The 23680-nt window shown below is 32.1% G+C and overlaps 1 protein-coding gene across 1 annotated transcript in view; it reads left to right on the plus strand.

The window, feature by feature from the left end:
• Positions 1–23680, plus strand: part of LOC139497803 (death-associated protein kinase 1-like) — a 50052-nt gene that overhangs the window by 23806 nt on the left and 2566 nt on the right. Inside the window, exons 7-10 of the mRNA XM_071286038.1 lie at positions 475–930; positions 10634–10785; positions 21023–22255; positions 23013–23102. Coding sequence (XP_071142139.1) covers positions 475–930; positions 10634–10785; positions 21023–22255; positions 23013–23102 — 1931 coding nt within the window. The remainder of the gene's footprint in view (positions 1–474; positions 931–10633; positions 10786–21022; positions 22256–23012; positions 23103–23680) is intronic.

Genomic DNA, 23680 nt, shown 5'->3' on the forward strand with positions numbered 1-23680 from the left:
AGAATTAAGGAATATTATCATTACACTATTTTGTTTGTTATTTATAATAATCTTTTTAAATTGACATTTTGTCACATGCCTTTCTTTGGATGTTATCTTGAATGCGAATTAGAGGTTTTCCAGCAGCAAAATGTAGATCAATGCTTCATCAAAATTGTGTCTTTTTCGAAATTTTCTGTGAATCTTTGTAAAATTTCTGATATACGTTTTAGTATAAATCAAACTAAGAGTTCCGAGTCGAATCTGGTAGCTAATGCTGCTATATCATGTGAAGATATTGATATACAATGTTTTGTGATTTCCCACGAGACAGCTATCCACTAAAGACCAAAAGACGAGGGTTTAATTAAACAATTACAACTCACTGTTTGCCTTCAAAATGATACAAAAACCACACTGTCGCATGGTGGTTCAAGTTTTATTTTATACTGGGATCTCACATTTTTTTAAATTATTGTAATTTTCTATTGATAGGAACCAATGGAGAAACTGAAATTCATGCAAGACTCTTGAAACCATTCAAAGGAACAATTGAAGCATCAGTAGAAGGAGCCCATAAAGCTGTGAAGGAAAACACACCATCAACAAGTTTTGATGAATCAGAGACAGTAACCCAGCAGCCTAAAAAAATGTTACCTTCAGTTACCACTGAATCTCAAGTTGAACCTCCAGTAACCACTGAATCTCAAGTTGAACCTCCAGTAATCTTGCAGCAACGAAACCAAGCATTAGAACAAGCGAAAATGGAAATTGAAGCCATGCTTAAATCTAATGTTGATTTACATGACAAAGAGGAGTATGCCACATTATTGCTATGGGATTTTGCAGGAGATAAAGAATTTTACCACACACATCAAACCTTTTTATCACAAGATGCGATTTATCTTGTCGTAACAAAACTCAATGAGGCTGACGACAAAAAAGCAAAAGGTAATATATCATATACACATATATGCGGCCAAGCTTAGCGAAAGGTAGTGCGTGCGAGGTAATCAGTCAAACAAACTTTATTAGATTAACTCGTAAAGGAATGATCGTTTTCATTGGCCAATTCAAACCTTGGCCCTCACACCTGCGAAAATAGAACATGCGTACTATAAGTTGAATGGACTGATCAGTATTCACGTAGCCGGTCAAGGTTGTTATAACCTCCATCGTCGTATGCACGTACATTATTGTGTTCTTGATTATCCCATAGCAATTCTAGCTTTTCAATGATACATGTATGTGCATGTAAAATTACATATTCACTCTGTGGACAAAGTTTTTAAAATTTTAATAACTTTCTTAAACTATCCTTGATTTCTACCAAACTATGACAGAAGCTTGTTAATGATCATAAGATAGTATCCAGAAATAAATATTGTAAAAGACAAAATTCCTGTTTTTCAGTATTTTATTGATAAATGGACTTCTGGTTTTCTGCCAGTTAACATTACATTCACTCTGTGGTTAACATATTTGTCGAGTGAGCCTATGACTTTTGTCGCATTATTGTAGGGTGTACATGTCTAGCTGGCAGATGTCATCTGACTTTGACCTCATTTTCATGGTTTAGTGGTCAAAGTTAAGTTTTTGAGTTTTGGTCTTATTTTATAATACTATATGCAATAGGTCAACTATATTTGGTGTATGGAAATATTTTATGATCTATAAGTCAGTTGTGCAGGTTTGATTTGACCTTGACCTAATTTTCACGGTACATTGCTCAGTGTTAAGTGTTTGTGTTTTGGTCTGTTTTTGTTAAATTATGAGCAATAGGTTATGTATAACTATATTTGTTGTATGGAAGAATTATTAGCTGTACGTGCCTGCCTGGCATGGTTCATCTGACCTTGACCTCATTTTCATGGTTCATTGGTCAATGTTTAGTTTTCTTGGTTAATGTTGGGTTATGTGACAGTTGTAATAAAGCTTTATATTTAGGATTATCAACATAATATCAATGATAAGGAAAGAAAGCGAGACCTTTTAGTGTGTGCACACTTGTTAAAATTTTAATAACTTTTTTAAACTATCCTGTATTTCTACCAAACTTGGACAGAAGCTTGTTAATGATCATAAGATAGTATCCAGAAATAAATTTTGTAAAAAAACAATCCTGTTTTTCAGTATTTTATCTATAAATGGACTTAGTTTTTCTGCCAGTTAACATTATATATTCACTCTGTGGTTAAAGTTTTTAAAATTTTAATAACTTTTTTAAACTATCCTTGATTTCCACCAAACTTGGACAGAAGCTTGTTAATGATCATAAAATAGTATCCAGAAATAAATTTTGTAAAAAACAATCCTGTTTTTCAGTATTTTATTGATAAATGGACTTGGTTTTTCTGCCAGTTAACATTACATTCACTCTGTGGTTAAAGATTTTGTCGAGTGAGCCTGTGACTTTTGTCGCAGGATTGTAGGGTGTACATGTCTAGCTGGTAGGTGTCATCTGACTTTGACCTCATTTTCATGGTTTAGTGGTCAAAGTTAAATTTTTGGGTTTTGGTCTTTTTTTATAATACTATATGCAATAGGTCAACTATATTTGGTGTATGAAAATATTTTATGATCTATATGTCAGTCGTACAGGTTTGATTTGACCTTGACCTAATTTTCTCGGTTCATTGCTCAGTGTTAAGTGTTTGTGTTTTAGTCTGTTTTTGTTAAACTATAACATGTATAAGCAATAGGTTATATATAACTATATTTGTTGTATGGAAGAATTGTTAGCTGTACGTACCTGCCTGGCATGGTTCATCTGACCTTGACCTCATTTTCATGGTTCATTGGTCAATGTTTAGTTTTCTTGGTTAATGTTAGGTTTATGTGACAGTTGTAATAAAGCTTTATATTTAGGACTATCAACATAATATCAATGATAAGAAAAGAAGGCGAGACATGTCTGCGTGTTAAAATTTTAATAACTTTCTTAAACTATCCTTGATTTCTACCAAATTTGGACAGAAGCTTGTATATAATCAAAAGCTAGTCTCTAGAAGAAAATTTTGTAAAAATATATTTCCTGTTTTTTAGTATGTTACTTATATATGGGCTTAGTCTTTCTTCCAGTTAACATTACAAACAGTCTGCAGTTAAAGTTCTTATAACATTTATAAGATTCATAAGGTAGGCGAGACACTAGGTTCCGCGGAACTCTTACAAATTTTTGTTAAAGAAATTATCCATTCATTTCTATGCTAGTAAGTAATTTTGTTTACTTCGAAACAGTGTCAAATCTGCTGAATCAAATATTATGCTATATGAAAAATAAGGAAATCTGCTTACTGGTATTTTAGCATTATATTCTGCATTAATTTAGACATGTTCAAAGCAGATATAATAAACGCATCCAATAAGTTCAATACTTTTGTGCACAAGATAATGCAACGTTCACTGCGCTATGACAGAGTTTCAAATGACGTAATGTTGCTTGTGATTTGGCATGAATTGACTCGATAAAGTAGTTAATTATTTTGTTGTCTCTATTATTTAAGTGATTTTCATATTTTTTAATAATTACAAAATACCTTTGGACTCAACTTATATTTAGACAACTGTCTGTTGTTATATACAACCTGTACGATTAAGAGTCTGACATATTGTATAGACAACTGTATGTTGTTATATACAACCTGTACGATTAAGAGTCTGACATATTAAATAGACAACTGTATGTTGTTATATACAACCTGTACGATTAAGAGTCTGACATATTGTATAGACAACTGTCTGTTGTTATATGCAACCTGTACGATTATGAGTCTGACATATTGTATAGACAATTGTATGTTGTTATATACAACCTGTACGATTAAGAGTCTGACATATTGTATAGACAATTGTATGTTGTTATATACAACCTGTACGATTATGAGTCTGACATATTGTATAGACAATTGTATGTTGTTATATACAACCTGTACGATTAAGAGTCTGACATATTGTATAGACAATTGTATGTTGTTATATACAACCTGTACGATTAAGAGTCTGACATATTGTATAGACAATTGTATGTTGTTATATACAACCTGTACGATTAAGAGTCTGACATATTGTATAGACAATTGTCTGTTGTTATATACAACCTGTACGATTAAGAGTCTGACATATTGTATAGACAACTGTCTGTTGTTATATACAACCTGTACGATTAAGAGTCTGACATATTGTATAGACAATTGTATGTTGTTATATACAACCTGTACGATTATGAGTCTGACATATTGTATAGACAATTGTATGTTGTTATATACAACCTGTACGATTAAGAGTCTGACATATTGTATAGACAATTGTATGTTGTTATATACAACCTGTACGATTAAGAGTCTGACATATTGTATAGACAACTGTCTGTTGTTATATACAACCTGTACGATTAAGAGTCTGACATATTGTATAGACAATTGTATGTTGTTATATACAACCTGTACGATTAAGAGTCTGACATATTGTATAGACAATTGTATGTTGTTATATACAACCTGTACGATTAAGAGTCTGACATATTGTATAGACAATTGTATGTTGTTATATACAACCTGTACGATTAAGAGTCTGACATATTGTATAGACAACTGTCTGTTGTTATATACAACCTGTACGATTAAGAGTCTGACATATTGTATAGACAATTGTATGTTGTTATATACAACCTGTACGATTAAGAGTCTGACAAATTGTATAGACAATTGTATGTTGTTATATACAACCTGTACGATTAAGAGTCTGACATATTGTATAGACAATTGTATGTTGTTATATACAACCTGTACGATTAAGAGTCTGACATATTGTATAGACAATTGTCTGTTGTTATATACAACCTGTACGATTAAGAGTCTGACATATTGTATAGACAACTGTATGTTGTTATATACAACCTGTACGATTAAGAGTCTGACATATTGTATAGACAATTGTCTGTTGTTATATACAACCTGTACGATTAAGAGTCTGACATATTGTATAGATAACTGTCTGTTGTTATATACAACCTGTACAATTAAGAGTCTGACATATTGTATAAACAATTGTATGTTGTTATATACAACCTGTACGATTAAGAGTCTGACATATTGTATAGACAACTGTCTGTTGTTATATACAACCTGTACGATTAAGAGTCTGACATATTGTATAGACAATTGTATGTTGTTATATACAACCTGTACGATTAAGAGTCTGACATATTGTATAGACAATTGTATGTTGTTATATACAACCTGTATGATTAAGAGTCTGACATATTGTATAGACAACTGTCTGTTGTTATATACAACCTGTACGATTATGAGTCTGACATATTGTATAGACAATTGTATGTTGTTATATACAACCTGTACGATTAAGAGTCTGACATATTGTATAGACAATTGTATGTTGTTAAATACAACCTGTACGATTAAGAGTCTGACATATTGTATAGACAATTGTCTGTTGTTATATACAACCTGTACGATTAAGAGTCTGACATATTGTATAGACAATTGTATGTTGTTATATACAACCTGTACGATTAAGAGTCTGACATATTGTATAGACAATTGTATGTTATATACAACCTGTACGATTAAGAGTCTGACATATTGTATAGACAATTGTATGTTGTTATATACAACCTGTACGATTAAGAGTCTGACATTTTTTATAGACAATTGTATGTTGTTATATACAACCTGTACGATTAAGAGTCTGACATATTGTATAGACAATTGTATGTTGTTATATACAACCTGTACGATTATGAGTCTGACATATTGTATAGACAATTGTGTGTTGTTATATACAACCTGTACGATTAAGAGTCTGACATATTGTATAGACAACTGTATGTTGTTATATACAACCTGTACGATTAAGAGTCTGACATATTGTATAAACAATTGTATGTTGTTATATACAACCTGTACGATTAAGAGTCTGACATATTGTATAGACAACTGTTTGTTGTTATATACAACCTGTACGATTAAGAGTCTGACATATTTTATAGACAACTGTCTGTTGTTGAAGACTGTACATTGCCCTCTACCATGTCCTTTTATTATACCCCATGCAACCAAGTTGCGGAGGGTATAATGTTATTGACCCGTCCGTCCGTCAGTCCGTCCGTCCGTCAGTCCTGTTTCTTGTCATCGCAACTCCTCTCAAACCACACAACAGAATTTCACGAAACCTTTTCAGATAATAAGGACATACTATGTAGTTGTGCATATCGACGGGAAATTGCGATTCAATTTTTTTTCTAGGAGTTACGCCCCTTTGAACTTATTTACTTTAATGTACTACTGCAACAGTTTGTCATCGCAACTCCTCTTAAACCACACAACAGAATTTCACGAAACCTTTTCAGATAATAAGGACATACTATGTAGTTGTACATATCGATGGGAAATTGCGATTCAATGTTTTTTTTCTAGGAGTTAAGCCCCTTTGAACTTATTTACTTTAATGTACTACTGCAACAGTTTGTCATCGCAACTCCTCTCAAACCACACAACAGAATTTCACGAAACCTTTTCAGATAATAAGGACATACTATGTAGTTGTGCATATCGATGGGAAATTGCAATTCAATTTTTTTTCTAGGAGTTACGCCCCTTTGAACTTATTTACTTTAATGTACTACTGCAACAGTTTGTCATTGCAACTCCTCTCAAACCACACAACAGAATTTCATGAAACTTTGTAGATAATAAGGACATACTATGTAGATGTGCATATGAACAGGAAATTACGGTTCAATATTTTTTCTAGGAGTTATGCCCCTTTGAATTTATTTGCTTCAATGTACTTCTGCAACAGTTTGTCATCTCAACTCCTCTGAAAACACACAACAGAATTTCATGAAATTTTGTAGATAATAAGGACATACTATGTATATTGACAGGAAATTATTATTCAATATTTTTTCTTATACAATTTTTTTTTCTTATACTTATTTAATTTCTCCAATGACAATGTGGGCACGTTGGGTATGTGAGCGTGCTCACTAAGGTTCTTTAATTATTTTTGGCTTTGAGTTGCTCTCTCATTGATGTGTATTCAAGGGAAACCTCCACAAAAAGTCCAATTTGTTTTTACTCTGACTAATAAGCAAATTGTCTCTACAATTGTACACTGATTGAAGAAATTATTGGATTCAGACCAGGGAAGTTGTAATACATGACTATCATTGCATATGATGCACTATCATCTTAACTTTGGCAAAAGAGGCCTATTACAAAAACATATATACCACAAGTACCAGCTAACATAAACCTATGGCAGGCCCTTTAGCTATTTATTCGAATTTCAAATTGTCTCATAAGATATATGATATCTCATATAATATTTAAGATTTATTTAAGATATCTTAAAGTATATGAATTATCTTATAAATATGTTTTGTATAAGAGATATCTTATATAGTTCATTGGATATCATATTAAGAAAATTATATGAGATATCTTATAAACTACATGTATAAGACATCTCATAAATTATTTCAGATATCTCGTGAACTATATAAGATATCTTATAAACTTTATAAGATATCTTATAAACTTTATAAGATATCTTATAAACTTTATAAGATATCTTATAAACTTTATAAGATATCTTTCAAACTATATCAAATATCTAATGAACTATTATATAAGATATCTTATAAAGTTTATGAGATATCTTGAAGTTAGATTAAATAGCAAAACGGCTGGCCATATTAACCAGTGAAAAAAAATTATAAATATTTCAAATAGAACTGGCCAATTGTTGAATTAAGAAAAGCAATTACAAAAGTATATATATATATGCTTAATTGATAAGTTATTTAAAGCAATTGAACCAGTGAACTTTAAAATTATTTGGATCATTTTCATATCTTTTGAAACAGTTCCATAATGATGACATCGTATTTCAGGGGGGGGGGTCTCATTTCATGAATGGTCTATCATCAACATTATTTTCAAAAACGCTCAAACTTTTGTCTTTTGCGGAAAAAAGAGCAAAATATAAAATAATTTCTTTTACAAAACAAGTTTTAATCAACATAACCGGCTCTGCTGGGCGATCTGCTTTTACCATTCAAATTCATTCATCAATGTTATATAAAATTTGCTCTTTGCAGAGGTCTGTTTTGACACCCATTTTGACAAAAAGCATATTTTTGATCAACCTGCTGAGCGATCTACTTTTACGAGACCACATACTCTCATAACATTTTAACTTCAATTGAATCCGGCCGCTAAAATTGTTAACCTCATGTTGACATAATTAAATCGTTGTTAATAAAATGCGATCATAGTCAGCATTTTTATCCGGATTTTACTATGTTTTGACGACAAACTTTGAAAAATTATAGTTGCCGTAATTGGTGACGGAAACTTTTCCGGAAATACCGATTTTTGTTTTATTTTCCTGAATTGGGAATTTATATTTACAAATTTTTTTTTGGGGCCAATGGCCGATTTAAGGGCCGTTAAGCGACCCTAAACTATATAGTGGAATCATCCCTGCAATTAGTGCAAAGAATCCAATAACCATGGCCAGTCCACTTCATAAAACAAAATAAGAATATATAAAGTAGGGAAAATATGGTAGATTTTTAATAATCACATCTTCCCTAGAAAAAAAAAGAAAAAAAGACAGACATCAGTCAAACTTTAACAATTTTATTTTCAAACCTATTTGTTTTTAAGGGCAATGTTTTCTGATCTTTCCATTGGTATGACTAAGGCAACAGAAATTATGGGCTTCATGGTCGATAAAAGTATTGAATCCATTCAGAAAACAATTTGATGAAATAAAAATCTGCATAATATCAAAGAAAAATTGGTTCTTAAAACATTAATAAAACTTCAACCTGACAACCTCAGTAGCAATGTCATAAGGTCTTTTCAAATGAACTTTGATAAAACAAACATTTAAATTACCCACAAAATATATATAAGTCACAATAATGAATGTGACCAGTCCATTATAAAGGACCATGAAACTGTCCACAAATAAGTCTTGGTTTCTTGTCATTCTATCGTCCACCGCCACTATGGTAGAACACGCATCTAAATTACTCACAAAATATTTTACTCACTATAATAAATGTGACCTGTCAATTAGAAAAAAAATATCTCTCTTATTTACCTAGCAGCCTGCTGATTGTAAATTCAACTTTTCATCATACTATCAAATGAGGTGAATGTACCAAAGGGATCTGACAATTACATGGCAAAAAAAACCAACAACATAGAACTAAAGACAAAGCAACATGATCCCCACTAAAACCGGGGGTGATATAGTTATCAAAAGTACCAGGATTATAATTTTATACGCCAGACACGCGTTTCGTCTACATAAGACTCATCAGTGACGCTCAGATCAAAACAGTTAAAAAGCCAAACAAATACAAAGTTGGAAGAGCATTGAGGACCCAAAATTCCAAAAAGTTGTGCCAAATACGGCTGGGGTAATCTTCTCCTGGGGTAAGAAAATCCTTAGTTTTTCGAAAAATTCAAAGTGATATCAGGTGCCTTTGAAGGGTAGGTAGTTCCTGCTTCACATGTTGCACCCGTCGTGTTGTTCACGGAAGTATACATTGTGTGTAAACAAAATTTTATTAAGTGATGTCATAATCAGGGAAAAAAGGACAGGATTGTAGTTACGACTATTGGAACATATTTATCATCATTGGTGAAACAGACATTCCATAATAGTCGACCAACTTGTGATGGAGTCCATAAAATGTTCCATGGGATAACTTTAACCTGAACACTTGGACCCCATGTTTCAAAGGTTATCATGATGGGAAATGCAAGCTCTGGCAAATCTTCATGACTGAGATACATTTACCCCATATGGAGACCCTCTGGACACAATATAATTAATCAAAGTACTGAAGTACTGACATCGGATGACCACCAGTTCTTGTTGATTATGTCACAAGCACTTGTCTCAGGAAAAAAAATCACATCTCTATACTTGAAAGTGAGATAAATGTACAGAGATATATTTTTTTCTGAGACAAGTTCGTGCGTGGATGATGCATAAATGACAGGGACTTCAACCTCAATGTAATCATATTGTAGTGATACAAATCAGTATACTCTGTTTGTTGTTATATATTATATAAATATTTGCACATAACAGTTACATATATATATAATTTTCATCCATTTGTATATCTTTTTGTTCTACTAGTGCAGTGCAAGTGCATGATGGACACTCGTCTGTAATAATTCGATCTTATAGATTGGATTTGAGTAGGCATTCATATTTTCCTGCAAAACGTTCTTTTCTCGAGATATTCTTCCGCATGCGTTAACACAATTTTTATGTATGTCAGTGCATATACATTAATGATTTTTTACTTATATATATATTAAAAACGACAAAACATTTTTATATTATTAATTTGTGTTCTAAAAAAATATTTTTATGAGTGTTCATTGAAGAAATGAATTTCTAACAAGCGATAAGGAATGTTATTTTGCACTCGATAATGTCCGCGTATTTATACTATGGGTTACCAGTCAAAAACGAAAGTTAAATCTCTGTGGCAACAATACATCGGAATGCCCTTACCGTCATCGTGATGTAAAAACCGGTAAATATGACTTGAAGTGTAAGATACATGTGCTGATGAAAAGTCTTTGCTTTGTAGATATGTTTCAGTTGTGGATGAACTCAATACATTGCTACTGTAGTACCACTGAAGTGCTTGGAAGTATTGAAGAGAAGAATAAGTGTCTTTATCCACCAGTGGTTCTTGTTGGTACACATAAAGACAAAGTTGAGGTTTCTGAGGAAGTAAAGGTATATACATGTATTAGTATACATAATATGCACAGTTTGTCAACGCAACTTCTCTGAAACCACACAACAGAATTTCATAAAACTTTGTAGATAATAAGGACATACTTTGTAGATGTGCATATCGACAGGAATTATGATTAAACTTTTTTTTCTAGGAGTTAAGCTCCTTCGCTTTGAACTTAAACTTTTTGCCATAAAGTACTAAACAGTCCGTCTGTCAGTCCTGTTCTTGTCATCTAAACTCCTTTGAATTTTTATACCCCAAGCAACAAAGTTGCGGAGGGTATAATGTTTTTAACCCATCTGTCCGTCTGTTTGTCTGTCCGTTCGTCAGTCCTGTTCTTGTCATCGCCACTCCTCTGAAACCACACAACATAATTTCATGAAACTTTGTAGATAATAAGAACATACTATGTAGATGTGCATTTCGACAGGAAATTACGATTGAATTTTTTTTCTAGGAGTTATGCCCCTTTAACTTAAATATTCTATTGCAACAGTCTGTCATCGCAACTCCTCTGAAACCCCACAACAGCATTTTATGAATCTTTGTAGATAATAAGGACATACTATGTAGATGTGCATGTCGACAGGAAATTACGATTCAATTTTTTTTCTAGGAGTTATGCTCCTTCGCTTTGAACTTAAACTTTTTGCCATAAAGTACTAAGCAGTCGGTCTGTCAGTCCTGTTCTTGTCATCGCAACTCCTTTGAATTTTTATACCCTAAGCAACAAAGTTGCAAAGGGTATACTGTTTTTGACCCGTCCGTCTGTTTGTCCGTTTGTCCGTCTGTCTGTCTGTCTGTCTGTCCGTTCGTCAGTCCTGTTCTTGTCATCGCAACTCCTCTGAAACCACACAACATAATTTCATGAAACTTTGTAGATAATTAGGACATACTATGTAGATGTGCATATCGACAGGAAATTACGATTGATTTTTTTTCTAGGAGTTATGCCCCTTTAACTTAGAACTTTGGCCTAAATATTCTACTGCAACAGTTTGTCATCACAACTCCTCTAAAACCACACAACAGCATTTTTTGAATCTTTGTAGATAATAAGGACATACTATGTAGATGTGTATGTCGACAGGAAATTTTTTTTTCTAGGAGTTATGCTCTTTGAACTTTGATACTACTGCAACAGTTTGTCATCGCAACTCCTCTGAAACCACACAACAGAATTTCATGAACCTTTGTAGTTAATGAGGACATACTGTGTAAATGTGCATATCCACATGAAAATTTTATCAGTTGACTTTTGTAGAGTTATGAGTCTTTGAACTTAGAAATCTGGTGAGATTTTGTTGGTCCAGTGACATTGTGGGGGCGTGGGGTATGTGAGCGTGCTCACAAAGGTTCTTTAATTTAATTCCTTGTTTGATTCACTTCAAACTTTATAGAATGACAAATCATGATATGCAAACATTGCCATTGAAGAAATTTCGTTTTGTTTAAATAATCAGAATCATGACCATGTCACCTTACAAATGTTAACTTTTTTTAAAACCATTCTTGTCGTTGCAACTCCTCCTACTTGATTTTTCTTGATCTACATGAAAATTTGTGTATTAATTTGTTAGATCCTAATATATAGATGTGCACACAGGTATGGTTTTCTGATCCATTCATGTGGTTTTTTTTAACTATACACCTTTCAACTTAAACTTTTTTGACAAAACCGAACTTGTCATTGCAACTCCTCCTACATAGTTTAATGCGTCCGCTTTAAACTTACAACAATGACAGGTTTTTTTTTCACTTCTTCCATTGGTTGATAACATTTGATTGTGTCAGGTTTTATGTACTTTCAATATGAAACTTTCTTTCAGACTTATTTAGTTTATTCACAAAATATACTTTTTACGTAGTTACATCAAGAGTCCAAGATCCTCTTGATGTATCATGTAGGGTTTCACTGATAACCAAGGTTCATAAATAGTTGTTCATATATATTCATTTCTTGAAATACAAAAAAAATTATGCATTATGTATTTATCTATTCAATTTTGGATACTTCTTGTCACTGACAGTGACTGCAGTAACAGATTTTATTTTATTATTTTGTTTTCGTTACATCTTTTGATACATTCTTGAACCAAAATTTGGAAGACATTAACATTTTTCAATTTCTGATTAGATATATAATACGATTTTTGTATATAGAAAAACCTAAAATTGTTTTGAAATAATTCCGACCAAAATATTTTTTTCAAAAATTTTACATTCGAACACTAATTTTTTTTAACGATATGCTAAAATCTACATTTGTTTTCTCATTAACTCATAAATACTCTTCCAGAAATTTTCTAAACATTCACAAGTAATAAAACAAGTGGTTATAATCATCTTTTTTCATTACATACATCACATATAGACTGTCGTTTGTTTGCTTCCATTTATATAATAAGTGTTTCATTTGAAATATGAAATTTAAAAGTTTCCAAGTATATAGTTTTAGCTTATTCTCTTCTGAAAAATGAAAAATTAGGATATACAATTTCAGTAATTTTTGTAGATACATATACATTTGCTTACACCAATTGAGTGTTCAGTTTAAGCTTTACAAATGGATTTGTATAATATGTTAGTTGGACTATTTAAAGCTTCAATGTAATAACCTTTCCAAATAAATTAATATCATAGAATATTTACAATACTCCTAAATGAAATTTCGGACATTTTAAGATGGCTTTTATTTTATGTCAAAATATTAATGTCTGGTTACCAATTATTCTTCTGTAAATATCGACAATGCGATTTCCAAGAGGAACTCATTTTACTGCTAAAACTGTACCACTTTAACTATGAGGTTTGGTAAAGGAGGGGTGAAAGATACCAGAGGAGCATTCAAACTCGTATGTCGAAAATAAGTAAAAACTGATATCCTAGAATGGAAAGCTCATATGCACTACTATCTTTTTCAAAGGTCAAAATATAGGACTGTGCGGCATTTTTTCATCATGTATATGACCCAAACTTCTAAGAGTTTAAACTTATACTAAAATTCTGTACTACCTGTCCTTTCACTTTGGGTCTTCCTCAGAATTCAATTTCACCACTATCCATGTGTATTCATACTGGTAAAATTCCCAAGTTCTGTTTCTACGAAATGAAACATATATAGATCATAGTCGTGAACCAGTAGGTAAACAAAACAAAATATCTATGAATATTATAAACTCCCCAAAAGAGGCGTGGTTTGTGAAACAGCTGTAATTACAAAATGCAACCTATAAAAGCATTTATTCAAAAAAACACACTTTTTCTCACAATTTTTTTTTTATTATGATCATAGCCTAAAATAAAACACTGGATATGCTATTACAGTATATTTTATACCCCCACCCCTGATTAAATTTTTAAACAATTCGAAAACAATTTAATACTTTAATTAATGTCAGCTTACCCTACATGTATGTGCATGTTTTCTGACATAAAATGTATAGAACCTGTATGAAACTATTGATAACAGATTCAAAGCATTTCAGAATTCAATAAATGGAAAGCTTAGTAGTTAATCATTACAACATTCAAGGTTACATAAAGTATCCAATCCACCTTTAGTCTCCAGTTCACATCTAACTGTATCTATAAAAGTTCATAATATTTGCCTCAAATGGTCTGTTTAGGAATATGACAGTTTTTGTCCATTCGTTTGATGTGTTTTATCATTTGATTTTGCCATCTCATTAGGGACTTTCCGGTTTGAATTTTCCTCGGGAGTTCAGTATTTTTGTGATTTTACTTTGTAGGGCCCCTAATGCTTAAATTACCTGTTTTATGACCCAGGGGTTAGAGCTTTTCCCCTAAGGCCTCATATTTGTTTAATAATTCTGCCGTTTCTGTGATTATGGAATATTTATTAGAATCTAAGGATAGAGTACACTATTGTTAGTTTAATTGAGGTATTTTTGTTACTGTAATCCTGAATATTTTAAACTCATAAAAAGAGGCTTGGTTTGGGAAACAGCTGTATTTACAATGTTAACCTGTAGGCTAATTTCTACAAAAAAAATATGCTGAAATAAAGCACTTGTGTCATCTTTAATATCATTGACAAAAAAATATCAAGTTACTAGAACTCTTTCCAATTTTCAAAAATAATGGTTCTATTTTCAAAATTAATCCATTTGTTTTCCCCTAAATTATCTGTTTTCTTAAATCTGTCAAGGCGATAATTTTTTTTGGGTCTATCCACCACCTGATATTACCCATAGGATTTTATTGAAACTTGATATTAACTGACATATCCTTATATTGTTCCTTGTGTCCAAATTATCGACAATTGATACGTTGTAGATGATTGAAATTCACACTGTCTAATCGATCAACCTCATGCATTGCAATGATTATCTGGTATGGCCTTGCCTCTTCGTAGAAATCACAAAAACCATGTGAATAGAAAGCTTTTATTAATGTTCGTGACCTTTATTCATGATGTCACTGCATTACTAGTCCCAAATGGAATTGGGTGAAAGTAAACATTACTACAGAGTCAATACCTTTGGTAATACCAATATCTTTCTAAATTTATTTTCCACACGAAATACGGTTCAGACGCGCCTTTTGTGAGATTTTTCATCAATCAATCAAGAAACAAATGTGAAAAGCTACGCGGGCATCTTTTCCAAAGAAGCACTGAACGAAGCTTCATGGGCAATAGGGTTATATTTTAATGAAACTTGATATTAACTGACGTATCCTTATATTGTTCCTTCAACAGTGTCCAAATTTTCGACAATTGATACGTTGTAGATGATTGAAATTCACACTGTCTAATCGATCAACCTCATGCATTGCAAATTATCAGACATACCTTGATCTGTAATCTGTAATCGTAGTTCTGCCAATCAAGGCACACCTCCATTCACACAGAGGAAAATGTCAATACGCAATATAACACAATACAACGCGCATCACTTCATATATTAAAATATAAAAATTTTCCGCCACCTCAAGAATTTATGTTACATACACAAATAAAACATAAGAAAAATCTTTGAGAGAAATAAAACTAAATGATCTTTTAATACAAAAACAACTCATTCTGGGACCATGTGTGCCCGTAATGTACTTGCAAGGCCAATCTTTCTATACTACACTATTAAGCAATTAGAAGTTAGATTTTCTACTGCCTTGCTTATCTATATTAGCTAATAAAGCATAGTGTTTGTTATGCAAATTATAAAGCAACTGTCTACACAGGGGTTCCAAAATGTTACTGGTTTCCTCAAAAACAGCTCTGTTTGCATTAATGTCTACATAACAGAATGGATTGATAATTAGTTGGATAAGATCAATTGGAAACAAAGTTGCAACTTTGGCTAGGATCAGGCTTCCATTATCTAAGATCTTTGACAAAAGTGGTATTCTTGCCTCTTTTAACTTTTCACACAATAGAATAAAATGTTCCACCGTTTCATCCGCTTTACTACAGAGTTTACAAGTCGGGCTTATATAATTATTCTTTGAAAATGATGCCTTGTGGGTTTGTAGGATATAGTTCCCAGTTGAAATTTAAAGACGTACAGGAATTTTTCTGATGTCCTTTAGATTTGCATTAACTGATATAGCTAAAGGCTGTACGGATCCAATATTATATTTATGGTCCATGAATTTAAGAGTTGAGTAACCTTTTGACTCATCAGTAATTTTAGATGTCCAATAGTCATGAATTTTGGATTTAACTAGCTTTTTCCATTGGAATTTTGATAGCGGATTGTTTAAATAATCATATAAGTCATTAATTTCATATTTTAAACATAATTCCTTGACTTCAATAAACCAGCTGCAGCTATTATGGGGTTTTATCTGTAACCGTCTTTCGGCTAGCCGCCATTCAATTGAATCACAATTTGCTCTAGATATGTTTCCAAAAAGATTGATAGCTTTGACATGGATTTCAGCTTCTATAGGGAGTAAACCAGATAAGGTATAAACTGCAGAATCTGCTACGTTGGAATTTAAAGACAGAATTTGTTTGATCCATTTTTTATATTAAATAGATATATATTTAGTATTTTTCCTTTAGGTAATAATATTTCAAAACCATAAGTTAATATTGGCAGAATATATGTTCAATGCTATTGAAGTTTTACTATCTAAACCATTCTCTCCATGGAGGTCTGTACCCATTAAACTGCACATCGCTCTACGTGCTTTCTTTATATTTTCATTTACTGTTGATTCAGCAGAATTTTTGTCAGATTTTTGAATTCCTATGTGTGAGGTGTTCGAAACAATTGGCATGTTTTTCCATTTAATTTCCAAAATCCATCTTCAATTTCATAAAATTTGCGGCATGTTTTTACTGGAATAATAACGCTTTTTGTAGGCTGTAGTAAATACCCTTCTCTTTTGCTAAAATCCAAAGCAATGTTAATCATGGTTTGTAATTCTAGAGGGTTGTTGGAGACAAGTGCTACATCGTCAGCACATGTAGGAGCACAACAATTTATGTTCCCTACTCTTCCACCAAGACCTGATGTACTTAAAATGTTAAGCAAAGGATTAATGTAGATTTTATATAAGTCAGCGCTGAATGCACCACCTTGACGGACCCCTTGATCAATAGTGAACATCTCTTTTTGACATTATATTATTCCATTTGATAAGAGAAGATGCATTTACATATAGATTATTTAGTAATAGTATGGATTGTTCCGCAAAGTCTATCTGGAACATACGACGGATCAAATTAGCATGTACCACAACATCGAAAGCTGACTTACCATTTAATAAGGCTATGTAGACTGGAAGTTTAAGGTCTTTGCTTTCCCTTTCAAATTCTTCTATAAAAAGTTCACAAATCAGTGGAGAAGTGCCCTGAGTGAATCCTTTTTGAAGTGGGTTTTGAGAAATTATAATTTTTGGATTTTCTCTTTCTTTCAATATTTTTTCTATAATTTTTTAGTATGTTGGAGTTATAGTAATTCCTCTATAATTTTTGGCATTTTTTACATCGCCTTTATTTTTGAACACAGGAAATAAAGTTCCAATTTTCAGTAAATCCGGTATGTAGCAGAATATTTAAAGCAGATATTCAACAGATGTTGTAAATGTAATAAAGATTCGCTTCCATGGATAAAATGTTCAGCTGTTAAACCATAAAAATCCTCAGCTTTGTTTGTATTGAGTTTTGAGACAGCTCTTTTTATCTCTTCAGTAGAAATTTCCTGATGAATATATGTATCTTTACATTTGTTAATAATATGGGTAGCTTCTTTTTCAATTGAATTTAGATAAATAGTGTCAAAAGAGTTATTGTTGGACTTTTTTGCAAGGTCACCAAAATGTTTATTCCAGCCCTTCATTACATTTTCGGGAGATTGGAAAATTTCTTCATCAACAGTTAGTTCCTCAATAAATCGTGAAAGTCTACCTCTTTGTTTTTTTATAAGGCTGTAGAAAAGTGCCGGATCGTTATACCCTGCGTCAATGATTTTCTGCCGTTCTTGTATTCTTTGTAGTGCAGTTTCTATTCTGCATTGTTTACGAAGAGAGGAAGTTGTGATTTTCTTCTGAATAGTAAGAGGATGGTTGGGGTAAGGTGGACGACCATTTTGTTTTCATTGAAAGAATGCTATTTTTTTCTCTGATATTGCCTGAGAAATATTTTCAGTCATAATTTGTAATTTCTTCTTCCGTATCTTTTTTTTCTTTTTGGGAGCAACAGTCAAAGTAGCTTTAAATTTAGTAAGAGTATGGTTGAGAGTCTGAAAAGCATGATCCAGTTCATTAGGGTTCATTGGATCGACTTTTAATAGAGCTATGCCTTCTTCAACTAGAATTTTATATTTATCTCTATCTATATTGTTCCATTTGACCTTATGGTGGGTAGTCACCTGTGTTTGACTTACGGAATTAATGCAGGGAAATTCATATTTGAGTTGTAGTAGAATTGGAAGATGATCCGAGACGTTTGAAATAATGTCAGGTTTTTCAAAATTTATTATGAAATCTTTAAATTTCTCTTGGTAAAGTATATAATCAATTGCAGAAGATGATATGCCACTGGTATGTGTATAGGTAATTCCAACTTCTGTAGTAGACAATTTATGGTCTGACATGAAATCAAGTATATAATTTTTTCTATTATCTAGAGTTATTTTCTTTAAAAATATTTTCATTAAAATCTCCACCAATAATTATCTGGTGAGTGGTTTTATAAACTTCCATGATCTCATGTAATTGGTCAATACATTCATAAAGTTCATTTAGATGGTTATCTGACGATTTGCAAGGAAGATAAATAGAAATAAATAAAAGTTTCTGATTTCCAGACAACTCAATACACTGTATTCTCTCATTTCAAATTGGTAAAGTTGTAACAAGTTTGTCAAGATTCTTTTTCCACAATATAGCTACACCTATATAGCCACGAGGCATATGAAGAGGTTGAATAAGATCATTAGAATCAACTGCTTTACCCGTTCCAGTAAAATCACTATGTAGTTCTTGTAATAGATTTAGTTGGCAGTCATATAGCCAGTGTTCTTGGAGAAGAAATATATCAATTTGTCTTTCTAACTCTTTAAATAGTGGACCATATGTCAATATGTTTTTGCAGTTAAAATCTAAAATCCTCAGAGTAGAGTTGCTACGTACATCTTTATCTTTATTTACACAATGTACATTTATACAGTCATTTTTAAAATCTAAAACATCGTACTCAGGAATTCCATCACTGCTTGTATTCATTTGTGCAGTAAGTAACGTGTCGATGTTTATGACATCATTTTGTGCCTTTCGAATTGGAACAGTTCCTTGTATAAAAAATCCTGCTCAGATTTGTCTTGTGAATAATATATTCTTGAACCGTGAAGCATTGGAGAAGTTTTATCATCACTGGTATACATGGATGAGTCATTTCTATAAAATTTGGACTTATCTTTCTCTTCTGGAGTGTTATTTATAGAGGAAGACGAAGAATTATGAAATCTTACAGTAGATGTTTTTTCTCTACAATTTGCCTCTGTATTACTAGCAGAATTTGCAGAAAGTTGAGTCGGAGTAAGTGAGATTAAATTAGAAAATCAAACATGATTTTCTGCAGAATGCCGATTATGAGAATGATAAAAGGTTTCTGGGGGGACGTTGTGGTAGGTCCCACCATTGCCTCACCAGTTACCTTGGGTATAATAATCTGGAGTTCTTGTTTCCGGATAGTAGCTCTTGTGGATATTGTCCTGATAATTATTCCAGTTGTGAGAGTGTGGATAGCAGGGATCACGACTATCAGTAGGGACGTTGTGGTAAGTCCCACCATTTGCCCCACTGATAATGTCATGTACTATTACAATTGGTGGCTGGAATATTGTTATCTCTGGAATAGTGAGTGTTGTATGTGTTCTATGAGTCCAAAGCAGATTCAGACTTATTTATGTCTGAGCTCTGACTGCTGATTATTTGGTATTGCTTTATTTATTGCCTGATTGTGTTTACTTTAATTAATTCTTGGTCATGGATGCTAAATGGTAAACTGCTTTTCTGTTGAATCTAAATCTGTGCAATTATCTTTACCATTGATGCATCATTTCTTTCACGTACGCACCTCAATATTTGCAGTTTTTCTGTCTTTTTTTAAGGTTTACTCCAATCCTCGGTGAATTTCGATAACACTTTTTTGTACTGACTGCTCGCATCCATTTTCCATTTATTTATTTTTCTGGTGACAAACATTGACACAAAATGCATCTTTCCTACACAATAACAATCTTTCTTATTCATTGTTATTCCCGTGTTCGTAGGGGTAGACTTTATAGGACTTTCAAAAACTAGCCATTATCCGGAAATTTTTTTTTTCCTAAGGATCTGTTTAACTATATAGTTAATTAAAACTCAAGCAACTCATATACAACCACGTTTATTTCACTATTTTCTACATAAGAAAATGCCTGTACCAAGTCAGGAAAATGAAAGTTGTATCCATTCCTTTGATGTGTTTGAGCTTTTGATTTTGCCATTTGATCACGGACTTTCCGTTTTCAATTACCCCGAAGTTCGGTATTTTTTTTATTTTGCTTTTTGCAGCACAAAACTATTCCAAGTTGAAGTTCAACATCCCTGCTTGTGGACTAGATATATTCGTGCTTACTGCAGGGGGCATCATCATTGTCTTGTGATGTATATCCAAACTCATTGTGAAACGGTACTCATTTATAATAACCATTGACATATCTTTTATGTTTTTTTCGTCATAGACTTATTGAAGAAAACGACTTTATTTTTTAGATTGAGGATGCATGTAGAAATTGCCTTGATAAATATGCTGAGGATGTTTCAGCTGTTGCACGCAGACACATTAGTGATAAGTACGAGTACTTTATTTCAAACACAGAAGATAATCCAAGTGTATTCCAGCTAATACGACAAAATCTCTTAAACTTAGCCACAACAATGAGAACATGGAATAAAGACTATCCTATTAAATTTATTCAGTTGGAAAAATGTCTACGAGAGAAAAAGAAGGAGTTACCAATTATTTCCTTTAATGAAATTAAGCAAATATCTACTGAAATACCAAAACCATTAAATCATGAAGAACTTATGTTATATTTAAAATTTCATCATGAACTCAGAGCTTTGGTTTATTTTGAGGATCTTTCAGATTATATCATTTTAGATACTCAATGGTTGTCTGATGCTTTTAAATGTATAATAACAGCAGAGAAATTTCAATCAGGTGCCAGACGGCATCTTTTAACGGATGAATGGAATGATTTAAATATTAGAGGAATATTACATAGTGTGGTTTTGGAAAATATATTAGAAACAAATAAGAAAATCTTTAAATTTGAGGAAAAGCAAAACTTGTTTCAACATAAAGATCATATATTGAAAGTCATGGAGAAATTTGATATTATAATACGTCCAACTGTATCAGAAAGAGATGCCGCTGATACAAATCTTTGCTATTACATACCGTGCATGGTTAAAGATGTACCTGACTGTCCTATACACGAACAATTTAATGTGACAGAAAAAAACTGTACAAAATCCACTTGGTTATGTTTCAAATTTAAATTTCTACCAGGACATTTAATGAATCATTTGATTGCTTCACTGAGCCGGAAGTACGAAATTGCAGAAGTACCTGTCCGTGGACAAACAAAACGGCCAATAGCTCTTTTCAGAGGAGCTGTCGTCTTTAAGTTTCAGAAGACTTCAAAATTACTTGTGATGACATATCCCAATGTGATTCAGATTCAGGTTTGGGATTTTGGGAAACATTGTAACATTGAGAGATGTCTTTTTAAGGACATTGATGATTTTGTTACAAGCGAAATAAACACTATAATATGTAAAAGATTCAAAATGACGACTGTAAAATTTGAAAAAATGTTGGGATGTAGCCTTGCAGAACCAGAATGTGTGACAGGATTTTATGAGCAAGATGTAGATTATTTTTGTGAGATGTGTACAGAAACACATATCAATGAATGGTCTGATCATGCACCGATACAGGTAATATATTATTTTAATTGTTTGATAGGAAAGATTTCATCTCATTCATGATATTGCATCATTTTTAATATATTAGTCTAGAAGTCATTCTTGCATTTATAAAACATGTTTTGACCACTTGTTCTCACGCTTTTCCTTTGATTCATAAATATTATCCACAGGCACCCGTTTAGCAATTATAAAAAAAATCACTGTCATTTTATTTGGTTTTTTTTGTATTATCTGTCTTTTTGTATTAAATTGGCACAAATATCTGAATGTTTACTATGTTTTTAAGAGTATATATATGGATATGTCCCCTCAGTCAGGCTTCAGTTAATTTTAGGTTACTCTTATTGATTTGGTATAATTTTGAAGACTAACATACACTAGATAATTGATATTTAGTTTAAGGATGTTATAAAGTTTTCTTCATTTCCAATTTAACCGCAATATTGGGATGTACCTTTAGTCATGCTTGAATGACTTTTAAACTTTGTTTGTTTACTTATTGAAGTCATTTGTGTGATAACAGTTCACACAGGATCGACATACATATAGTCTATGAAGTCAAAAAAGAAAAGTACAAAGGGATATTAAATTCCTTAAGGCAGTTTTTACGCAGGGAAATCACAATTTATCAAATTCCTGTATTTATAGATTATTGCTGCAACTAGATAACATTGTACATTGTTATGTGTGTTTCATTAATTATTTATAAATTTAAGTAGAGTAATGAACATTCAATAGTGGTAACTATTTTTTAATTTTTTTTTAGCTGACCAAGATTTCTGAAAAAACTCAACATGTTCCAGGATCTCATCTTTGGGTTGAAAACACCAGTCCAATGCAAAGTACATCCACAAAGGTAACACTCTACTGTTGAAAACATACAACATGTATATAAACTAGTTTTATGTAAATATATGTAGTTTTGTATAACTAAATGTGTAGGATGTTTTAGATTAATCATAATTACATGGAAAGCATTTATCACTGGTCAATTATTGTTACTATCAGTTATAACGGGTAATCAGATCCGTAACCTTTTTATGGGTTTGAAAACATTATAGAAGAAAAAAGAAAGAAAGAACACCAATAATGATCGACAAGTCAAGATCTACAAATAATTTTAATGTCCGAAATAAACTGTTGACTTCTTACGCTTATAGCAGTTATTGGCTATAAACATGCTAAATATGGATGTTTACCCATTTTTTGTATGTTCGCTCATCATCATGAAAACTATAAGAGATAAGAAGAAACTGTTTACAGCTAAAATGATCATCAGGACAAGATCTACAAATTTGTCAATCTAGCATACATAATTAGTTGACCCCTTGTAGAAGCTATTGTCCTTGAAGATGTTTAATGAGGTTTTGATGAGTTCAGGTATTTTTGTGCATTTTTGGCAAACACTTTTAGCTTTTAATAAACTACTTGGCA

This window comes from Mytilus edulis, chromosome 12 (genome assembly GCF_963676685.1).
Source record: "Mytilus edulis chromosome 12, xbMytEdul2.2, whole genome shotgun sequence".
NCBI lineage: Eukaryota > Metazoa > Mollusca > Bivalvia > Mytilida > Mytilidae > Mytilus > Mytilus edulis.